The 21,091-nt window shown below is 40.6% G+C and overlaps 1 protein-coding gene across 4 annotated transcripts in view; it reads left to right on the forward strand.

The window, feature by feature from the left end:
* cntn6 (contactin 6) overlaps positions 1-21,091 on the forward strand; it is a 237,776-nt gene that overhangs the window by 98,376 nt on the left and 118,309 nt on the right. For all 4 annotated transcript variants that reach the window (XM_026168943.1, XM_026168942.1, XM_026168939.1 and 1 more), the window contains 7 exons: positions 41-213; positions 2,458-2,575; positions 5,285-5,443; positions 6,417-6,566; positions 7,193-7,263; positions 7,682-7,916; positions 10,860-10,975. In XM_026168943.1, coding sequence (XP_026024728.1) covers positions 41-213; positions 2,458-2,575; positions 5,285-5,443; positions 6,417-6,566; positions 7,193-7,263; positions 7,682-7,916; positions 10,860-10,975 — 1,022 coding nt within the window. The remainder of the gene's footprint in view (positions 1-40; positions 214-2,457; positions 2,576-5,284; positions 5,444-6,416; positions 6,567-7,192; positions 7,264-7,681; positions 7,917-10,859; positions 10,976-21,091) is intronic.

The raw sequence follows: 21,091 nt of genomic DNA on the forward strand, positions 1-21,091 counted from the left end.
GCTGCATATAGTAACAAGTCAATGTGTTTTTCTCCCCAAGAGCCCACAAAGATCATAGTTCCACCCTTGAGCTTGGATGCCAGCGTGGGACAGAGCATCGTGTTGCCCTGTGAGGTGTCTAGTGATTCGTCCCTGAGCCCCATCTTCAAGTGGTTTTTCAACGGCAAAGCTATTGACTTCAACAGACAGGAGCACTTTGAGATGATTGGAGGGGTATGTATACATATGATGGTTAGCTTTTTTGCTTTGTGTTTGATGAAAATACACCACGTCTGTATCTGTCACAAACATGGTGGATCCAGTAAAATCCAAATCAATTTCAAACATACAGTGGAAGGAATAATTATTTGATCCCTGAATTTGTAAGTTTTCTGACTTTTGAAGATAGGAACAGTCTCTCATTTTAATGAAGAGAGGCAGAGTACCAGACATACATCCAGAGAAAGCACAGTCCATAAAAGCTATAAACTGATTTGCATTCATTGAATGAAATAAGCTAGTCATTATTCTGTTTTCCACAGAGTGGCTGTGTGCCCATGTGGCACAGTTAATCCCATATATTTCTGATCCCAAGTTGTTATGTATATAAAGCACACCTGTACACAGAGTCAGTTTCATCATCATCACGGGCAAGACCAAAGAGCAGTGCGAGGACGTCAGGGACAAGATTATAGACCTGCACCTCACTGGCTTCATTATTCAGCCTCAGAGGTTTCCATCTGAAAAAAACAAAACAAAAAAAATGGAACAAATGGAAATATAAAAATGGCAACATGTGGTTTTAGGAGGACCTACATGTGTCAAAATATCCCCATCACTGCCCACACAGGCCCCACATCTTGACACACGTTATTGCAGTGAGTCAGGAAACGCTATTGTCCTGTTTTCCAGCACAGACATGCATCAACTCATCATAACAGCAGCAGCTTAATAGCTGTTGCTCCCTTGGCTACTTCTGTATAGGTTACAGCCATCAAATGACAGAGTACTGCATGATGCAGTGTGTTGCCATTTAACTTTTTAAAAATATATATTATTTACCCATAAAAATGTCAGCTAATGGATGTATTTCATGATCATACTGCACAATTATATCAGGTACATGCCTGAAACTCTGTAAATTGTTGTTCCGCAACAATTAGACAAACATGATTAAATATGTAAATATGTAGATAATCTTCCATTCAAATTTTAAGCCAGCAAATTGAAGTTGGTTCAGAAGAAATGGTAGCTGGCTGACCGGCTGACAAAAACACATACATTTGCTTCTAAAACTCACTAAATATATTGGGTTAATAAAATAATATGTAGCGATTAGTGAGCTCAGGCAATCTGTATGATAAACTCAGTTAACCTCTTCATACCTATAGCGTTATAGTCAATGAATAAATTCAAATATAGTATTTTGTCTGTAATTGTTAAGCTTTTGTGGTCCTGGAATTGAAAAAAAAGGTTTTGAATTCCCTTCAGTGTTTGTGCTAAACTAGGCTAAATGGTCCCAGCCTGTCTCTGAGAGAAGTGAGTGGTATCACTCTTTTCTCAGGATTTTATGCTAATTAAGCGCATTTCTCACCCTGTCAAATTATTCCTTAAGGTTGTATACACTGAACTGGTCCTGTGAGAACATGAAGGCACCAGGGGAACTGGTATTTGTAGGCTAGCTCCATTTTAAACCCACGTGAAAGCTGTGTACATTCAATTCAGACGCCAACAGATATTACTGTGAGTCGTGATGAGGGAGCCTATAAGGATGAGACTCTAGCCCAGAGGAGATCTTAGTGCAAATCAATCAATTTGAGCCTTCACAAAGGAGCCAAAATTTTTGTGAATGCAAGATTTATGCTTTGGCAGGTTGATCATAGCAGGGCCACTGAAGCTGCCGTAAAACACTAACATTTCACAGTGAGCGTAATGACAACAGATGTTTGACTTTCCTTTAAAAATATTCAAACAAACAAAGAGTCTCTGTGTTTCTCTGGGAAAAAACAAAACAAAATACGAGTGTGTGTGTGTGTGTGTGTGTGTGTGTGTGTGTGTGTGTGTGTGTGTGTGTGTGTGTGTGTGTGTGTGTGTGTGTGTGTGAGAGAGAGAGAGAGAGAGAGAACAAGCAGCAACAAATTGAAAAAAGCATCTCTGAAAATTATTCTTGGAGCCACTCAGCCGAGTTGTAAGGTTAAAGTGTAAATACAACAAATACTGAAAACACTGAAAACAAGTCAATTTTGTGTAGCCTTTCTTACAACGTAAAACCAAATTAATTTCTTTTGCCTCTTTTTTTTGTGGTTGATTATTCCAAGCTCCCTTTGTGGAGGATTTGCAGCACATGGCTGAGAATGAAACTGAATGTGCTCCTGAGGATTTCCTATACGTCTTTTCTTTTTTCACTTTGACTTTGCTGCTTTTGGTGGAGGTTTTTTCTTCTCCGAGACTTTCAGTCGCATATGTCTCTGTCATCAGGGATTTGCGGGTGACCTGATGGTGAGGAACATTCAGCTAAAGCATTCTGGGAAGTATGTGTGTATGGTACACACTGAAATCGACACAGTTTCTGCAGCAGCAGACTTAATTGTCAGAGGTATGCTTTTTCCTCCTTACACTGCTTGTCATTTTGTAGTACTCTGCATGTCTGTGTTTCTTAAGATGATGATAAGAGCTGTATCACCGACAGTGTAAAGAGGGAGACTTGTTGCATGTTTCATTACTTGCTGATATAATTTCCAACAGAAGTTTTAAATCAGGCGATAAAGCAGAAAACTCCTCTACATTTGACATTGAGCATTTCAGTGTTAGCAGCATTTTCACTGCTGGTAAACAAGCTTTACTCTGTAAAGACATGTTAGATCCCTTTTCTGATTTCAGAAGGAAAATATTGATGATTTTCAGCACTGAAAGTTGTTCTTTTAATACGACACGGCCGCCTGTATTGGCACGGTTGGCTTGTTGCAGGCAATGCAGACTCAGGTTGCTCATAGTGCCGTTGACTGATCGATTTGACTGGCAGACGAGAGCCGGTTCAAATTCAGCCAGGAGAATGATGCTGCCAAACGAAAGGAGCCCGTCTAGACATAAAGACAGGGCTTTGTAAGCCATCCCCCCGATGGTGTTACACTCAAATTTGTCCCAGTGGCTTTAGTGGAAATATGCCAAAAGAAGGCATTTCTACACATGAAAAGATGCAAAGCAACAGTGTTCTGCATATAAGATCTTTTGTGAAAAAAACATTCTGTGATTAGTGAGTATAATTTGGATTTAACTGGTGGCACAGTGATGTTTTTTTTTCTTTTCTTTTCTGCGTATTCTGCTTTCGTCTAACAACACAACGACATGGAGGTTAGGTCAACTTGTGAATGTAATTGCCCGTACCGTCTTGCTTGGACAGACTTGTTGGATGTTGGCTAAGTGGTTAAAAAAAACAGATGGGTAATTAAGCATATGTGTCAGTTAAATTAGTCCTGTTAAACAGATACTCCTGACACGTGTTACCCAGTTTCCAACTTTCAGGCTGATGACTGCAAAGTCTTTGAGAAAATAAAAGAAGTTAAACTCATTGCCTCTTATATCACAGTTAACTTGAAGGAAAGAGTAAGTTGCCACAAAAGCTTCAAGGGTATCTAGAAAAACAGTCTTCATGCAAGAAAACATTTTATAAAGTATGTTTTTAACTGATTTCATGCCATAAATGTTACTCTGGGGGAGAGCATTTTTGATGTTTAAACTCAAGGATTATAGATATCCTACATACCCGTCTCTTTGGTTGATGTGCCAGTAGTTTAAGTAGAGACAAAATATGTCTGTGACCCAGGCACAATAGGCTTTATTCAACAACGTAGAGTTCAGGGTGCTTGCTTCTACACAACCTTCAGAGGTGTCCGAAGCTCCAAACACTTCCTTTGTCTCTTTTTATTCCATTTTTATTATGTGTTAGCATAGCTTATGCATATGTTATGCGCCTTATAGGCTTTGCCAGGGAGAACTGTGAGATGAGAGACAGACTGTGTCAAGCTTGTTCATATTTATTCTCGAGCTTCAGTTGAGTTTAAATCTGTCAAAACCTTAAACCAAGTGTGCAGACTCAAGTTCCATTTGAATTTGCAAATATCTTCACAGACACTCCATCACAACCATGACTTATTACACAAAGGAAATACATGATAAAAGTGCAAAGGTTAGACTAGGCGTAGAAAGAATGGTCTGGGATAATCTGAGACGTTCAGATTAACAATGCAGGTAATAAAGAGTCTGCCACCAATATAGATTATGCAGGTTTTCCATATTGTGTTTTTATATGCATAATCCAAAACCAGTGTTGTCGATGCTCAATCATCTTCCTACAGAAGTAGTTAGTCGCATTGAGAGCACAGCGCTACTTTTGCAGATTTGCAGGGCTTAGCAGGAAATCCCATGTTGCTGCGTTCCCTGATTTTAGTGAGAAACCAACTGAAAAATCTGCCTTTTTCCCAAATCCTTGGTAATTAATGTTGTCTTTTGTTATTATTACTTCACTTACTTTCACTTAGCAAAAAACACTGAACCTCCCTCAGACAGAAAATCCCTATTGAGCAAAATAAGCTCATTCTACTACACAAAACTTGTAAAATGAAATCTTTACTGAAAAACTCATCCAAGGGTCTCGGCCATGCAACATATCTTCATAGAGATAAAAACGTATCATAATGTAAGTAGGTACACCTACTTACAGTGGGCTAGACAACATATAATGTTATGCACAATTTTACCTCTGTTTTTTCTGGACCTTAGTCTTAACATGGATACATTATCTAGTCCTAGTTTATAAGTATGTAAAGACAAGGTTACTTAAACCTATTGTACAGCTAATCTGTGAAACCCAGTGATAAAGAATAAAGGCATTTTTGAAATGTATCTACGTATTAAAGCTAAACAAACCTCCTAAAAGAAAAATATTCAGCGACCTGTTTCTCTTTCTTTTGTTGTTTTTCTTGCTGGTGTGAGGCATACATGTCTCCAGAAACTAAATAGGTCAGATTTCATGATGAGCTCACTCACTGTTTTCTTGTTGTACTTGTTTTTTTTAACAATTAAAGCATTAAAAACACCCCAGTCTCTGATAAAAGAAGTGTAACCTGCGTTCCCACTGATCTGTGATATTCGGTGTAATAATTATGGTGGTGTCACAGCCTGTTATATCTCCTGTTAGCTAGGTTATGAATAACACCTGCAGTGGAGTCTCAAAGCTGACGTGAGCTCATTTGTTTAGGCTGCTGCCGTACAGTGAGGCTGATGCAGGTGTCTCTTCTTGTTGCAGGACCTCCTGGGCCCCCCGAGGGCCTGGTTGTGACTGACATTACTGACACTACTGTGCAACTGTCTTGGGGCTCTGGACCTGACAACCACAGCCCTGTTACTAAGTACATGATGCAGGCCAGGACCCCCTTCTCTATAGGCTGGCAGACTATGAGGACAGGTACAAATGCACCACCACCGTCAGGCAGTTATATTTTTATTGAATGTGTTTTTTATCATTCAACGTTCAAAATTCAGTGTTCTTTATGGTGATTATAAATGAACATAATTAAGGCAATGCATGATATAAATACAAAATACAATATTTAAAAACAATTTTTTTGATGTATTAAAAGTTTGTGCATATAAACCATTTATGACACATTTCACATGTATGACATGTAACAGAGGAAAGCTGAAATGCTTCGCAGCTTTTTCAGTGAATGAAGCTGTTTAGTGAGTTGTGAATAGCTCCACAATAAACAAGAAGTCTTGATGTAGAAATGCAAAAAATTCTTTTTACTCACAGAATTTTATAGTTACATATTTCCTGGTATTTTTCTCCACGCAGTATCGTTTGCACATAAGTAGCATCGCCCTTTCACTGATCTATAAAAGTGACATATCCTGATATTTAGTTGGTTTCAAAATTAACCACCTTTCCATTGTAACTTTATTGTCCAAAAATAAAACACAGGCTGCACTTCTGTGTCCCCCCTCAGAACCACCGGGAGGGGAGCTATTGTTCACTGTACTTTGAAATGTATTTTTTCTAATCAAAATGCACGTGTACTGAGGGCTGATTTACCATCATTAAGTAAATAAATATCAGGTATTCACAGGAATTTCTTGCCACTTTTGGCAATACAGCCTAAAAATCCTTAGTCCCGCAACAGCTTATTAATTGTGGTTATCTAGTTGTGTTACTGTTTAAAATAGCATTGCAAGATGCTGATGCACCTGTGCGATCGACAATAATTATGATGCTTGTAGAGATGCTGACGAGCTGTAATTAAACTGTAAACGTCATAGTTTCATTCCATGCATTTCATTGGTATATGAACTACTTATACTTGCTGGGAACCAAATGTGAATGTGACACATGAAACATAAAAACACAAAACACATGTCAATTCTAAATTCTTTAATCCTAGTTCCTGATTCTGTGCCTGGACAGATGATGCATGCCACAGTGAAAGAGTTGAACCCCTGGGTGGATTATGAATTCAGGGTGGTGGCAATCAACAGTGTTGGTGTTGGAGAACCCAGCACGCCATCAAAACAGATTCGAACCAAAGCAGCAGGTACCCTCTCGATTTGTTGTTTCTCTTCATAACAAATTAATCAGTCCCACTTGGAAAATGTAATTTAACTGTTTGATTAGTTCCACTTTTTGTCCGTGCTCCCTGTGATGTTTCAAATCTGTTCTATGTTTTCATGCCACTACTTTGATTACTCAGTCGCACGCGGGAAGAGTGGAAATTGAGTTACACTTTTAAAATGCTTTTTAAAGTATCAGCACTAAGCTCTTGTGCACTCTGGAGCATGTGTTGGGTTTAATTAGTGGTTGCATCAAGAGAAGCGTCTCCCGCTCGCACATGCCACGAGACACGGCCGTGAGCGAGTCTTTTTTTGACTGGTTAGCTGAGTAATTCTATCCCGCTGGTTGAATCACAAGGGAACAAGTTTCCCGTTGAGCCTCACGCACAGGGCTGACATATGGCACTCGGCTAATAACGGCGGCACACACGGGTGGTAATGCCACTGTCAACAAAAACCTAATTCCTCTCCTGTGTGATTAACCCATTTTGTGTAAACAGAAGCTCCACATAGTGCCTGTGATCCCCTTATTTGAACTACTTCTTGCACCTGTGTCAGACATAACAGTCAGAACTGAGGGATGAGCAAGTTTCCTTTTGTGTCTGTTTAGTTCCCAAGGTTGCGCCGATTAACGTGAGTGGTGGCGGAGGAGCTCGAGGAGAACTTGTTATTATGTGGGAGGTAAGAGGATCATGGGCATTTCTGAGTGGGCATTCATTGTGACAGAGTATTCTTCTTTTGATGAGAATGGAATCCTGGCAGGTTACTGCGTCTGCAGCAGTCTGGCTTCAGTGGAATGGCTTTTAATTAAAAGGCAGAGCTTTTCTGATTTGCTGCCTGCTGACTCCCCCTGTTGTGTAAATCAACAAGGAGATACAGAGCCAGTGCAAATTACACGTGTGTAAATCCAGAATTAGGTGACAGCTTTACATTTTTTGGATGTGGGTCAAAGCACGGAGAGGTGCTGGATCCGTTGATTTGCTCAAAACTTTGTTAGACATAAAACACTGTTACTGCTTTACTCTTTTACAGCTGCCTAATTTAATTTCTGCTCACAGTTGTTTGGGTCAAAGGCGTAACTTTTCTGTCCCCATCTCAGCCAGTTCCAGAGGAACAGCAGAGCGGAGAGGACTTTGGCTATGTTGTAGCTTTCCGCCCACTTGGCAGCAGCACCTGGATCCAGACAGTGCTGGCATCACCTGACGCATCCAGATATATTTACAGAAATGACAGCATCGCACCCCTATCCCTGTTTGAGGTGACAGTGGGAGTCTACAACAATATGGGAGAGGGGCCGTTCAGCCGCGTTCTTAGAGTGTTTTCTGCAGAGGAAGGTGAGCGTCTTCACGTCCTGCAAATATAAATACTTATCCTTTCGCTTTTAGCTGCAAATAGGGCTTTCACGACAACAGTGTATTGATGATAACTGTATGATAACAATGTAAAATACGCATTTTGTGTCAATTACTGTATTTTTCGGACCATAAGGCACACCGGATTATAGGGCGCACTGTTGATGAACGGGTCTGTTTTCATACATAAGGCAAATTATGCGAAACAAAACAGTCAAATATGTTAAACTTTATTCAACTCATTCACAATAACTCAGCATCATTCGGTTGTAACACAAAAAATACAGAACAATACACTCACTTTTTCAGTTCATTCCACAAATCCATCAAATTCTTCATCTTCACAGCTGCTCTTGTTCCCGTGTTCTACTGTGTGACTGATAGAGTTGGAAATCTGCTTCGTAAACATGTGTCTTAACAGCTGACATTTTGGGGTCCTTATACACACACAATACGGTAATATTATGCTGAAGCACAGTACGAATTACTCTGTGAGGCTCCTGACTATGGTAGCCATAATGCTCCGACAATCCATCAAGTGGTGCGGCTTCGTAGCTTACCAAAGTCGTACTAAAACATTTTTTGACAGATTTTTGAGCGCCGTGTACCACAGAAAATCGGTTTGAGGTCAGTAAGCACAACCAGAATTCATACATAAGGCGCACCGTCGATTTTTGAGAAAATTAAAGGATTTTAAATGCGCCTTGTAGTCCGAAAAATACGGTACACACAAAAGGCAATATCATAAACAACTGTGTCGTTGTCTTTAGTTTTTTGCTTTTGTGCATTTATGATTATAGACTCCATTAACTTGTACTTTGAGTTTACCAAAAAATGGGATGAGATATGGTATCAAGGTTTTTCGAGGAACAAGACAAACTGGTGCAAAGGTTAGGAGAGTTGTAAGTTCGAGTGTGTGTCGTTAGTGTGAGGACATGCTCTTGTCTAGTCTAGTCCAGGATCATTGCAACAGAGGGACAGAAAAGAAGAAGAAAAAAAAAAGAGTCTGCCTGGAGTCACAGATGATGGAGTAGTACAGAAATAAGTCTCAGAGCAGGTAGCTCAGCAGGCAGCAGTTGTTGTTCTGTAGTTAACAGGTAAAAATCAAGTGACGCTCATGTTTTATGTAGCTTAGAGAATTACACCTGTGTTTAGATTTTTTTTAGATTTCCCGAAAGATCTGACAAAAATATATTTTTTATTGTGTAGAAGTTCAGTTCAGTTCAGTTCAGTTCATTTTTATTTCAAACATTTCAAACATGTGCCTTCACAATCATTACAAAATATCATTCCATTATTTGTTTGAAAAGGAGTAGGCTGAAGTATTTACTTATTTGTCCCTACCCCCTCAAGTTTTACCTCTCATTCATTTAATTTTTTTTTTGTCTTAAATTAAACAAACAACATATGAAACATATAAACATATGAAGTAAAAACATGTGCATTAATAACCAATGTTCCCTCTAATTTTTCATGTGTCTGAGCGAACACACCAACTCCCTGAGCGGTCCCTTGGACCACTGTGAGCAACAGCAGACGTGTGCACTGTGGTCACGCCAGCATCGAATCCATCCAAGTTACATGGTTTATTAAAATAATCAAATTACAGCATTTACATTTATGTCGGACTACTTTTAATTAACTGCTTTAGCCCACTTACAATGAAAATGTAAAAAAAAATCTTGTTCATGACCTGTGTAGCATGTTAACACTATTGGAAGTAAAAAATAACTTGAACTCCAATTTTGAAAACACAACTTTCTTTCTTTCTTTTTTTTTTATATAAAGCTGTGAATTGTATTTTGAGTATGAGTCTGTGGTCTGGGAGAGAGTCTGTAACTCTCTGTCTGCAAAATACAGTATATAATGACCAATGTTGGGCAATTAATTATATAGTTACTTCTTCAAAAAAGTTACTGAGTTTTGCAAACAACAAAGTTTTTTGCAGCTGTTTACCTAAAAATGCAGCCAAGGCGTTTTTTTAAATAAACATTTCAAACTATTTACAGAACAATCAGCTGTTCTGCATCAAATCTGATGCCACACAGATTATTTGTGCCACTCCAAAAATAATTTCTGTCCACGATGAGATAAAGGAGAACAACAGCCATTGACTACACTACACACTAACTACACAAGATTTGCGCTAAATGTCGCAAATCTCTCACATCTCAAAACACCGCCGTCACTCCTAAAACTTCCCCCACGTTTCTTAACAACTAAATGCCACGTTGCCATATCATTTTTTGATTGGTCGACATGGTACATTTTTCCACCAATAGGAAAGGTTGGGGGTTTTGGTTTTGTCTTTGCTCACAGGTGGAGAGCACTTTCGAGCGTTTTCCTTATAAAACGCAGTTTTTACCGTTTCTTCCTGCAGTAAATATAAACAACGATAGTATTCAGGAAAAAAACAAACATTGCAAATATTTTTATCATAACTCTGGTTTTACGTGGCCGATCAACACAATTTAAAAACTGGTATAAAGTCCACACTTTTCCGTCAATTGTTCCGTCTGTCCTGCTCACATCTCCAATGGTTGTACACGTTGTCATTAACGTGGCTTCACTCCACATCAGCCACGCCGCTTTGCTAGCTAAAACGCCAGTGTCGGCACATAAGGACGCTGTCGTAGCCTGTCAACGACGTCGATTAGCTGCGTATATACGAATGTGAATCGCATCATTGGCTGGACTACGGGATAAGGTGGCATCGTTCTAATCCCATACTGGAGCAGCCAGTCACTTACTGACTAACACTGCAAAACAGAGTTGTTAACGTATTTATTTTAATTTCAATTCAGGTTAGATTTTTTTTGTGCGCAACGCAGATTTTCTGTGCGCAGAGACCGTTCCAGCAGTGCGCAAATGCACACGCGCCGCAGCTTAGAGGGAACATTGTTGATAACAATCCATCCTTTACAGAACCCTCTGAAGCACCTTCGAGAGCGTGGGCCCGTGCGGTGTCAGCCTCTGAGATCGAGGTGTTCTGGGAACCAGTTCCTCCGAGGTCCAACAGTGAGAAGATCGTTGCATATGAGGTAGGAAAACAAAGAAAAGTGAAACATTTAAACAAAGACACAAAATTAATCCCAGATGGCTGACAGCACAATAACCTGATCTCATCTGAATATAACCACCAATGGTGACGCTGTCGAAATATTCTGGCATTAAAACACTGTGTGTGCCGGAGTCACAGAGGTCTGTTGACAGCTGTTACAGTCTCTAAGAGAACTCTGCACCCAAGGCTGTCTCAGAGCTGCTATTAAGAAAAAAGGGAGAGAAAATAAATAAGAGAATGTGTGAACATCATACATCACTATCCTGTACAACAAACACTCTCCTGGGATTTAGCTGTGGTAAACCTAGATAAAAATAACACTGTCTCCGAAACCCCAGATATTTTACATGGCAGTGTATACCCAGGTGGCCTAACCTCTGCAGAGATGCTTTGAGGTCGCTGCCAATGTTTGCTACACACATTGTCATAAGACAGAGGTTTCCATGTTTGGAAACAAGACAGAGGTATTTAACTCAGCTTAGAATATTCATGTTTAACACGGGAAAATCCAATGAAATATTCAGCTTCCTAAGAGTAGAAATGTTTTAAAATATTCAACTTATTATAATTTGAAGCCTATGCAAGTACAAATTTACTGCTCAGTTATAAAATTTATATGATCCTGCTGGTTTTATTGATCATGTGCAAATTATATAATCCAAAAAACCACAAAGACAACAGAAAAAACACTATCCATCCATTTTCTACCGTTTACCTTGGTCCAGGCAGCGGGGTAAGCAGTCTTAGCAGAGATACCCAGCCTCCTTTTGGACGGACACTGAGGCAATTGCAAAGGAGCTGACATATGTAATTTCTGTAGCATGTCCTGGGTTTGCCCTCGAGCGTCCTCCCAGTAGGACATGCCCAAACCACCTCACTTAGGAGGCACCTATAAGGCATCCTAAACAGAGCTCATTTCCATCCCTTGTAACCACTTTCCTTCTTTCAGTCACTACCCAGAGTACCTAGCCATAGGTGAGGATAGGATCTTGGATCAGCATTGCTTTCATAAACTACTTTACCTTTGTCCAAGAAGTTGATTCTGTTCATCTGGACGTAGCGTTTTGTGGGAGAAACGTTTTGTCACTCATCCAAGTGACTTCTTCAGTCTCAGCTGACTGCAGGTTTCCCCAATGTTATGAACAGGCTTTTAAACCCCAAAACACACTGCACCAAAAAACTGGTCCACCCCAAAGATCGGGTCCCCCGACACAAACAGAGTAACATAGTGTACGCTGTTAAGTGCCAGGAGGATTGCCAGGATTTATACATCGGGGAAACCAAACAACCTCCTATTTACGTGAAAAGCGAAAGACCATCTCTGAATCGAGGAAGGGGCTAAGGGTACGTCTTTCACCATCTTACAATGCTGTGATTGCAGCCATTCCCCAACTCTCTGTGAATGGTACTCATGGCCATTGATCAGTGGTCTTTGATCAGTGGGTTTTGGTCAGTGGTTGTTGATCAATGGTCATTAGAATTTGCATAATTAAGATTAAGGAATTGACCTCCCAGCCCATTGTTCCTTCAGTGGGCTGGTTTCAGTCATTATGTAAATGTACCAGTTATAAGATTGGGGAAAACTGCAGTCAGCTGAGACTGAAGAAGTCACTTGGATGAATGACGAAACGTTTCTCCCACAAAACGCTACGTCCAGATGAACAGAATCAACTTTTGGAGATTTACTTTCCTGGATGATTGAGAATGCATCAAGACAATACTTTACCTGTGATACCAATATACCAAAATACTCAAATTCCTCTACTTCGGACAGAAGCTCCATCCTAAGCCAGAATGCAAGCTGGAGGAAAATAAAAAAGAACAATGTTAAACTATCTAACTGTAAAATCTACATTTTTTGGCATTGCTTTTGTCAGCTGGCTTGGCCAGTTTGATCTGAAAAACCGAACAGCAGCCTGTGGGTAGATATTTATATTTAAGCCTTGCAATGACAAACCATTCCTAAAGAGGTCTACTGGGATTTTGTGACATATATTCTAATTAATCTAATTTAGGGCTTAAATTACCTCTCAAAAGCTGTTTTAGAGGATCATTTGAATTTTAAAGGCTTGGCACAACTCCAGCAAGCATACGGTTTAGGGATGCTACAGCATCACACCCGTCGGTGCTGTTTTTCTTTAGTGCTTGCAGAATATACAGTAAATACAGCTTCTTATACTTTGGATCATCACACAGTGGAATTTCCTTTAAGGAACTGAATTATTTTATGTTTGTGTTGTTATTTACTTTCAGAACTATATAAAAGGTTACAACTGAAATCTGCTCAGTTGGAACTCATGGATTGGTTGAAGTAACAGGTCAGGTCAGAAATCTTCTGATTAGACTGAGAAAAAAACAGCAGCTGATGGTGGAAAAATATGTGCATGCATTTGACTGAAAACTACATGCACTTTTCCCACCTGCATTTCTAGGGTTTGACTTCATGTGGACGATAAAGTTTCTTTTGTTTTCAAGTGCTTACCTAAAGTCTGTACATTTGGGTACAAACCCCTCTGGAGTCTAATTTTGGCTGTGCTACAACAGCGTTCCAGAGGAAAATTTATGGTTTAAATTATTATGGCTTTGGAGTGGCAGTGGGTTGTTCTGCTTATTTCAGGTTACTGGGAATTAAAGTGGGATTGCACCAGGGGCCTATTAATGTCATAGTGGCATTACTGTTATTATACTGATACATCCTATTGCCTTGTTACTGGTTGGTGCTGGTCAGACCATGGGCTGCCACGGCCTTTCAATGCTCAGGGCAACAACACTTACACACATTGCAATTGCAATCTTTTTTGGACTTGACACATTATTATCACTCACACTCAGTTGCCAGTGTATTAGGAGCACTGTGCTAAAGCTAATGTGGTCTAAAACAACAGTTGTAGTTGCTAGAAATTACCCCTGGATAAAGGTCATAATATTCAGGTGCTCTTATAATTCAGTGAGGGGCTTCGTGTAATCTGTTTAAAGTTTGTGGTGCTGCTTAAATCAGTTATGTTACACCTAAAAGATACTTCTGTTTAAATTCTGTTTACCATCCTGTTTAAATCAGTGAGGCTGGACTAAATAAGAGAAACACCTATGAATAAATTTTTTAGGGTTTAGCACATTTGTATCAAGAAGTCTTGTGACCCCATGGTATATATGTTAATTACCCAATTTGACAACAGGAGGAGGAGACACAAACCCAGACTCAGGGGGTCACCAGCGCAAGATAAATGGTAGGGTTTGTGTCAGGAAGGGCAACCAGTGTAAAAACTGTGCCATCTGAAGTAAGTGAGCAGCCAAAAGTATATCAAAAGGTCTCTGAAATATTTTTTTACAAAGTAACATTTACATTAAATAGTATAGATTGCATTATGTTTAGCTAGGTGGAGCTAATAAATTAGCTGTTGTGTGCTAACTAGATTCACTCTTTATTAGCTGTGTTTTGTTCTTTACCACCAACATGTAATTCATTCTATTGCATGCTGGACTACTGTTACATGTTAGTGAGTATTTGTGTCTGCCGTCTGGTGTGAACACGTTTGGTGGTGGTGTGGTTAAACCAGTAAGTAAAGTGGGTAAAACGACAAGAATAAGCTGTAAAGAGGTGAGGAGATATGCAAAATGATAACAACTATTTGTTAGCTGATCACATACAAGTCATTATGTGAACCTAACAAAATGTTTATCTAACAAAAATTAGAAATTAGAGCCACTTTCTTTAAATCAGCAGTGCAGATGCACAGACAGAGATCTGCTTGGTTCGTGTGTCTTCAGCCTCCCTGTCTGCGGAGTTATTACAGGAACCGCGTCTCCAGGCTTTGAAAGCATCATCCAGTGTGGCTGAGTCTAGCAGCTGTGTTGCTACATAGGAGGCCTTTCATCTGTGTTTTTTCAGTATTTTTTACACTTCAAGTCAAATGTTTTCCATTACATGTCACTGTTACGTGTCCCAAGAGACTGAATGCAAGCTGTAGCTTGTTCTCTGCTAATGTGCTGGTTTTATAATGTGTAGACATTATGTGAATCCTACACCTGCTGGGTAGCATCAGAGCTCCTTTACTTCTATATTATTGTAAACTCCAGGGCAATTATGCACTTCCTTAACTAAGCACTGTGAATATAAATTTGAATTGGGTGCATATAAAGAAAAGTCACATCATTGCTCTTTGAAAATCAGGCAGTAACTAAATGATGGTAGTCTTTTATTCACAGGCTTTAAATAAAGTGTCTTTATTGCAAGTACCATAGTGACATTAAGTGAAGCATCTACTTTTCCAGAGTCCCAGAAAATAGTTGGATTGGCCTAAAAACTTTTTACCTGTTGTCCTCTGGAGGAATTCCAGAAATAACCTCCATCTGAAGTTGCTCTTTAATCTCCCAGAAGAGGATACCCGTTCCTCCCACAGCAAGTTCCTCTTTACAGCCAAAGAGGGAAGAGGGGGAGTGAAGCTGGAGAGCTTTGCACATTCATATTATCCTGTTCGTACACGGTGCCAAAATGCAGCACTTTCCTCAGAGTTATTTTATCAAAGGTTTGTACTGATGGGGAACTAAGGAGTCAGGTTAATAAGGAGAAACCCCAATAGAAGTGAACTAAAAACTAGTGTTTTTATGGCCAAGTCTTGAAGCGGAACAACCAGCTGCCAGTCTATCACACATAAAGAGCCCTCCATGTATGTTAGGTGACAAATACTACTTATGTTAGCAGTGTCTTTGATTTCAGTGAAGTGCCATCTTATATGTCTGCTTAGAGGATGACAACTACACTTCAAGTCAGTCTTTTTGCTAAAGAAAAGTGGTTTCTATGTGCCCCTTTAAAGAAATACTTAGAAACCATTAAAATAAGATGAGGAAATGTACCTCTAAATTTGTATGCCAAAAATTCAGAACAATCACTTCTTACCTAACTGCACTTCTATACAACACCATTTTGTACTTGAGGTCAGTCCCAAGCAACATTTTCTTCTTATGCCTTTCTGATTGGAACAGCAGTTTGAAAGGTACGAGAGCAGAAATGTGACTGACTGAGAGGCTAATGAGTCATCATCACACCCTTCAATTTGTCTTCCATTCCACCCAAACTTTTGTCCAGCCCTGCTTCAGCTGCATGAACCAAAATAGCAGGAGCACTTGGTCACGCCTTCACTGTCTGAGTGCACAAGTCCAAATTACAGCTCTAGATGTTAAATGCCTAAAATAAAAAAATAAAAAACTCAGCAAACTCCATGATTGCCAATCAAAAGTTGAAAAATGCCAAAACATGCTTTTAATAATGATAGTCATCATCATTAAAACTATGATGGCATACAAAAGGTAAATAAAAGTAAATACATGAAAAAGTGAATACATGGTGAACAAATGGCAAAATCCCATAAAGCTGCTTCAGCTAAAGGGCTCTGTGTATGCTGAATCCCCGTCATATTGTCGTGTCTACACTTTAATATTAGATCTTTAAGTTCATTAGCACCTGCTCCTTCCTACTGTGAAAGGTCAACATGCCAACTGTGATAAGGGGCTATTGATCATCACAGAACCTATCAAATCAAATCAAATCACTTTTATTGTCACATCACATGTGCAGGTACATTGGTACAGCACATGCGAGTGAAATTCTTGTGTGCGAGCTTCACAAGCAACAGAGTTGTGCAAAATACAATAACATAAACAGGCAAAATATACGAATGGCTAAATCTGAAACTAATAAATATATGTACAATATATAATAGTATATGCAAAAAAAAAAAAAAAAATTCTGGATGTGTATACTAAGTGTTTTTCTACGTGTGTGTGTGTGTGTGTGTGTGTGTGTGTGTGTGTATACACATATTTTACAAATTAAATAGAGTCAACAATAAATAAAATATATAAAAATATACAGAGTTGAGATATGTGCAAAACGGTGGCATTACTGTACAGTATGGAGTGCATAATGTTGAAGTTCCAGTAGTGGAGGTGAGGTGTCTGTGACGTGTTCAGCAGTCTGATGGCCTGATGGAAAAAGCTGTCTCTCAGTCTGCTGGTACGGGACCGGATGCTGCAGAACCTCCTTCCTGATGGAAGCAGTCTGAACAGTTTATGGCTGGGGTGACTGGAGTCCTTGATGATCCTCCCCGCTTTCCTCAGGCAGCGCTTCCTGTAGATGTCTTGGAGGGAGGGAAGCTCACCTCCAATTATCCGTTCAGAGCACCGCACTACTCGCTGGAGAACTTTGTGGTTGTAGGCGGTGCTGTTGCCATACCAGGTGGTGATGCATCCAGTGAGGATGCTCTCAATGGCACAGTGATAGAAGGTCCTGAGGATGCGGGGGCTCATGCCGAATCTTTTCAGTCTCCTGAGAAAGAAGAGGCGCTGTTGCGCCTTCTTCACTGTTTTGTTTATGTGTACTGACCACGTAAGATCCTCAGCCAGATGTACACCAAGGAACCGGAAGCTGCTCACTCTCTCCACAGCAGCGCCGTTGATGGTGATGGGGGTGTGTACTTCTCTGCACCTCCGGAAGTCCACTATCAACTCCTTTGTCTTTGCGACGTTGAGGGTGAGATGGTTGTCTTGACACCAGTGGGTCAGGGCGCTGACCTCCTCCCTGTAAGCCGTCTCATCACCATTGGTGATAAGACCCACCACTGTAGTGTCGTCCGCAAACTTCACAATGATGTTGGAGTTGTTAGTGGCTGTACAGTCGTAGGTGTAGAGTGAGTACAGGAGAGGGCTCAGTACACAGCAAATTCAAAAGTGTTAAATTTTTTGGTTTTAATAGTCTCCTTGCAAAAGTAGAGTTAATTTTACTCTAAGTAGAGTCACATTCTTTTAATGTAACTCTGAGGTGTAAAATGATAGTAGTTAAAATCGAGTGTTAAAAATGAGTGTTTCTCTGTCAAATCTGGAGGTGTTACAATGGAAACATTAACTCTTGACCTCTTAACTCTGAACTCCTAGAGGGGCTATGACACCAACAGAGTAAATTCACAGACTCCGCCCTCAGCACGGCTCCAATCGAAGCTGAAGTGAAGCCGTTTCAGAACATTTTGCTCTACATATTTGAGTTGTTTGCCATGCTTGGTAAGTCATTTTTTCAAAGATTGTTTCAATTGTTATTAGCTTTTACTTCTGTGGCTCTTTGGAGTTGAGACAAAGCTGTGTGAAAGGCATTAGCCATGTTGCTCAGTGATAGCATAACATTCTGTTTTAGCTAGCTGAAAGGTATTGTTTGCGGGCAAATATCACAGCCTTGAAAAAAGCTTGCATGTGAATTTTCAGTCACATTTTTGGTCAAATACACCTAAAACAATGTCTAGAATGTGAAATGTTGGTATAATGGTGCTACTTGAAGCCTGAAAACGATCGCCCATAAAAAAATTAACAAAAAACGAGCAAACAGCAGTAGCAGACGTCCTGACTGGGTTCTACGTTAGCATAGATCCCTCCAGAGTTTTGTGCACACGGTTTAGGTAAAAATGAAAAAGGTTGAGGTTTTACATTTAGTTCAGTATTACCTGTTGCCTGTGTCCTTGTCTTTTGGGAAAATACTTTACACAAGTAATGGCTCAAAAAGGATTCCTTTTTTTTTTTACTGTGCTGCAATTGTTTACTGGATTATTTGTGCCATTATTTAGTGTCAACTAATTTTTATTCGATCTCCGCACAGGATATGCTTGTGAAGATGAAATATGGGGGAGAGCAGAAGTGCGTTGAAGTTCCACAAAGGGATGAATGAAGGACATGCATATTGTATTGAAGAAATAAGTGATGAGAATGCTGTTATTTGCATTTACCAGCTCACCTATGTCAGACCTTTTGATAAACAAAATTCTAATGAAAGTGAGAACATGTATACTGTTACATCTTTCAGAAAATGTTTTGAAATTGTGGTGCACAGTTCAGAATAAATGTTTTTCAAAAACCATTGCATCTTTTTAGTAAATGTTTATTTCCAAAAGAAATTTCTAGAAGTTCAGAACAGTAAAATCCCCGCTTTTTAGAATGAATTAGAAGATAACGCTTACGTAGTTAAACTAAAATACTCTTTGAGAGTTAATATATAAACTCTTAACACCAAGTGTTAAATTATCAACTCCAGACAGATTTGGTGTTTAACACTAAATCAGAGTTAACGTACCAACTCTCCAAAAAGAGTTAAATTAACACTCTCTGGTGTGGACCGCACATCCTCCTCATATCCTGGGCAGCACGGTGGCACGGTGGTTAGCACTGTTGCCGCACAGCAAGAAGGTCCTGAGTTCAATTCCACCATCAGGCCAGGGTCTTTCTGTGTGGAGTTTGCATGTTCTCCCCGTGTTTGCGTGGGTTCTCTCCGGGTACTCCGGCTTCCTCCCACCGTCCAAAGACATGCAGCTTGTGGGGATAGGTTAATTGATTAATCTAAATTGTCACTAGGTGTGAATGTGCGAGTGAATGTGAGTGTGAATGGTTGTCTGTCCCTATGTGTTAGCCCTGCAGACTGCAGACAGACTGGCGACCTGTCCAGGGTGTACCCCGCCTTTCGCCCTATGACAGCTGGGATAGGCTCCAGCACCCCCCGCGACCCTGAAAAGGATAAGCGGAAGCGAATGGATGGATGGATGGATGGATGGATGGTGTGGACCCATATAGACACTTTAATAGTGTTGAAATCAAATCCGACAGTGTTAATTTGGACATGCTGGATTTGCTGTGTACACACCCCTGTGGAGCACCAGTGTTCAGTGTGATGGGGGATGAGGTGATGCTGCCCAGTCTGACCACCTGGCGTCTGTCAGACAGGAAGCTAAGGATCCAGCTGCAGAGGGAGCTGCTCAGTCCTAGATCCTGCAGTTTCCTGTCCAGCTTTGAGGGAACGATGGTATTGAATGCTGAGCTGTAATCTACAAACGGCATTCTCACATATGTGTCTCTCTTCTCCAGGTGTGACAGGGCAGTGTGTAGTGTCAGGGCTATGGCATCATCAGTGGACCTGTTTTGGCGGTATGCGAACTGTAGAGGGTCCAGTGAGTCGGGTAGTGCAGAGCAGATGAAGTCCCTGACCAGCTTCTCGAAGCATTTGCTTACAATGGGGGTCAGGGCTACAGGTCGCCAGTCGTTCAATGAGGAGATGGTGGAGGATTTGGGTACAGGGACGACGGTGGCCATTTTGAAGCAGGCTGGGACTACAGACAGAGAGAGGGAAAGGTTGAAGATGTGCGTGAACACTCCAACCAGCTGAGCCGCGCATGACTTGAGGACGCGGCCGGGAATCCCGTCCGGACCAGTAGCTTTGCGTGCGTTCACCTTCCTGAAGCACTTCCGCACATCCTCCTCAGACACAGTGTGCGTACTGACGTCATCTGCGGTGTGCACACTGTCCGGTCTCGTGGTGTTCGCTGTGTCGAATCTAGCGTAGAATACGTTTAGATCCTCACACAGAGAGGCCGTGGTCTGCGGTGTGCTGGTTTTCTAAGAGCTTCATTCGAAACAACAACATTATACTGTAACAACTTTGCCTCTCTGCAAGCACCGGTTCTACTTTGGAAAACCGTCCAACTGTACATAGTTTATGCACATTTCTACTGTCACACAATAATTCCAGCATAAATTTTAAGTAGGTAGGACGGTTTGCAACTTTACCTATCAGAGTATGCTTCTGGCTCATATTCATAAAGATAGGACGGTTTGCCACTTAATTTTACCCGTCGAAGTATGCTTGAAGTTGTCTGTGAAGGTTCTCAGTCATCCAGGTCATTGTAGTCAAAGGAGCTTGCAAAGAAAAGCGTCTAGACTTCTTTAAGTTGCTTGAAGACGTTTCACCTCTCATCCAAGAAGCTTCTTCAGTTCTAAGGTCAAATGTGGGGTGTCCCAGATTTAAACCTAGTGGGAGTATCCCCCCAGACTCAGCAGTCCACCTGCATCTTAAGGATAAAGGACACTCTTTCGAGGATGCCAATGTTCACATTTTGGACAGAGAGGACAGATGGTTTGAAAGAGGAGTGAAAGAAGCCATCTATGTCCACTGTGAGCGACCATCTTTGAACAGAGGCGGTGGTTTACGACACCAAATGTCTGCCATCTATAATCCAGTTTTGAGTTCCCTCCCCAGACGCCTTAACGCCCACTCACATCCTGGGCCATC

Source organism: Astatotilapia calliptera, chromosome 5, assembly GCF_900246225.1.
Source record: "Astatotilapia calliptera chromosome 5, fAstCal1.2, whole genome shotgun sequence".
Lineage (NCBI taxonomy): Eukaryota > Metazoa > Chordata > Actinopteri > Cichliformes > Cichlidae > Astatotilapia > Astatotilapia calliptera.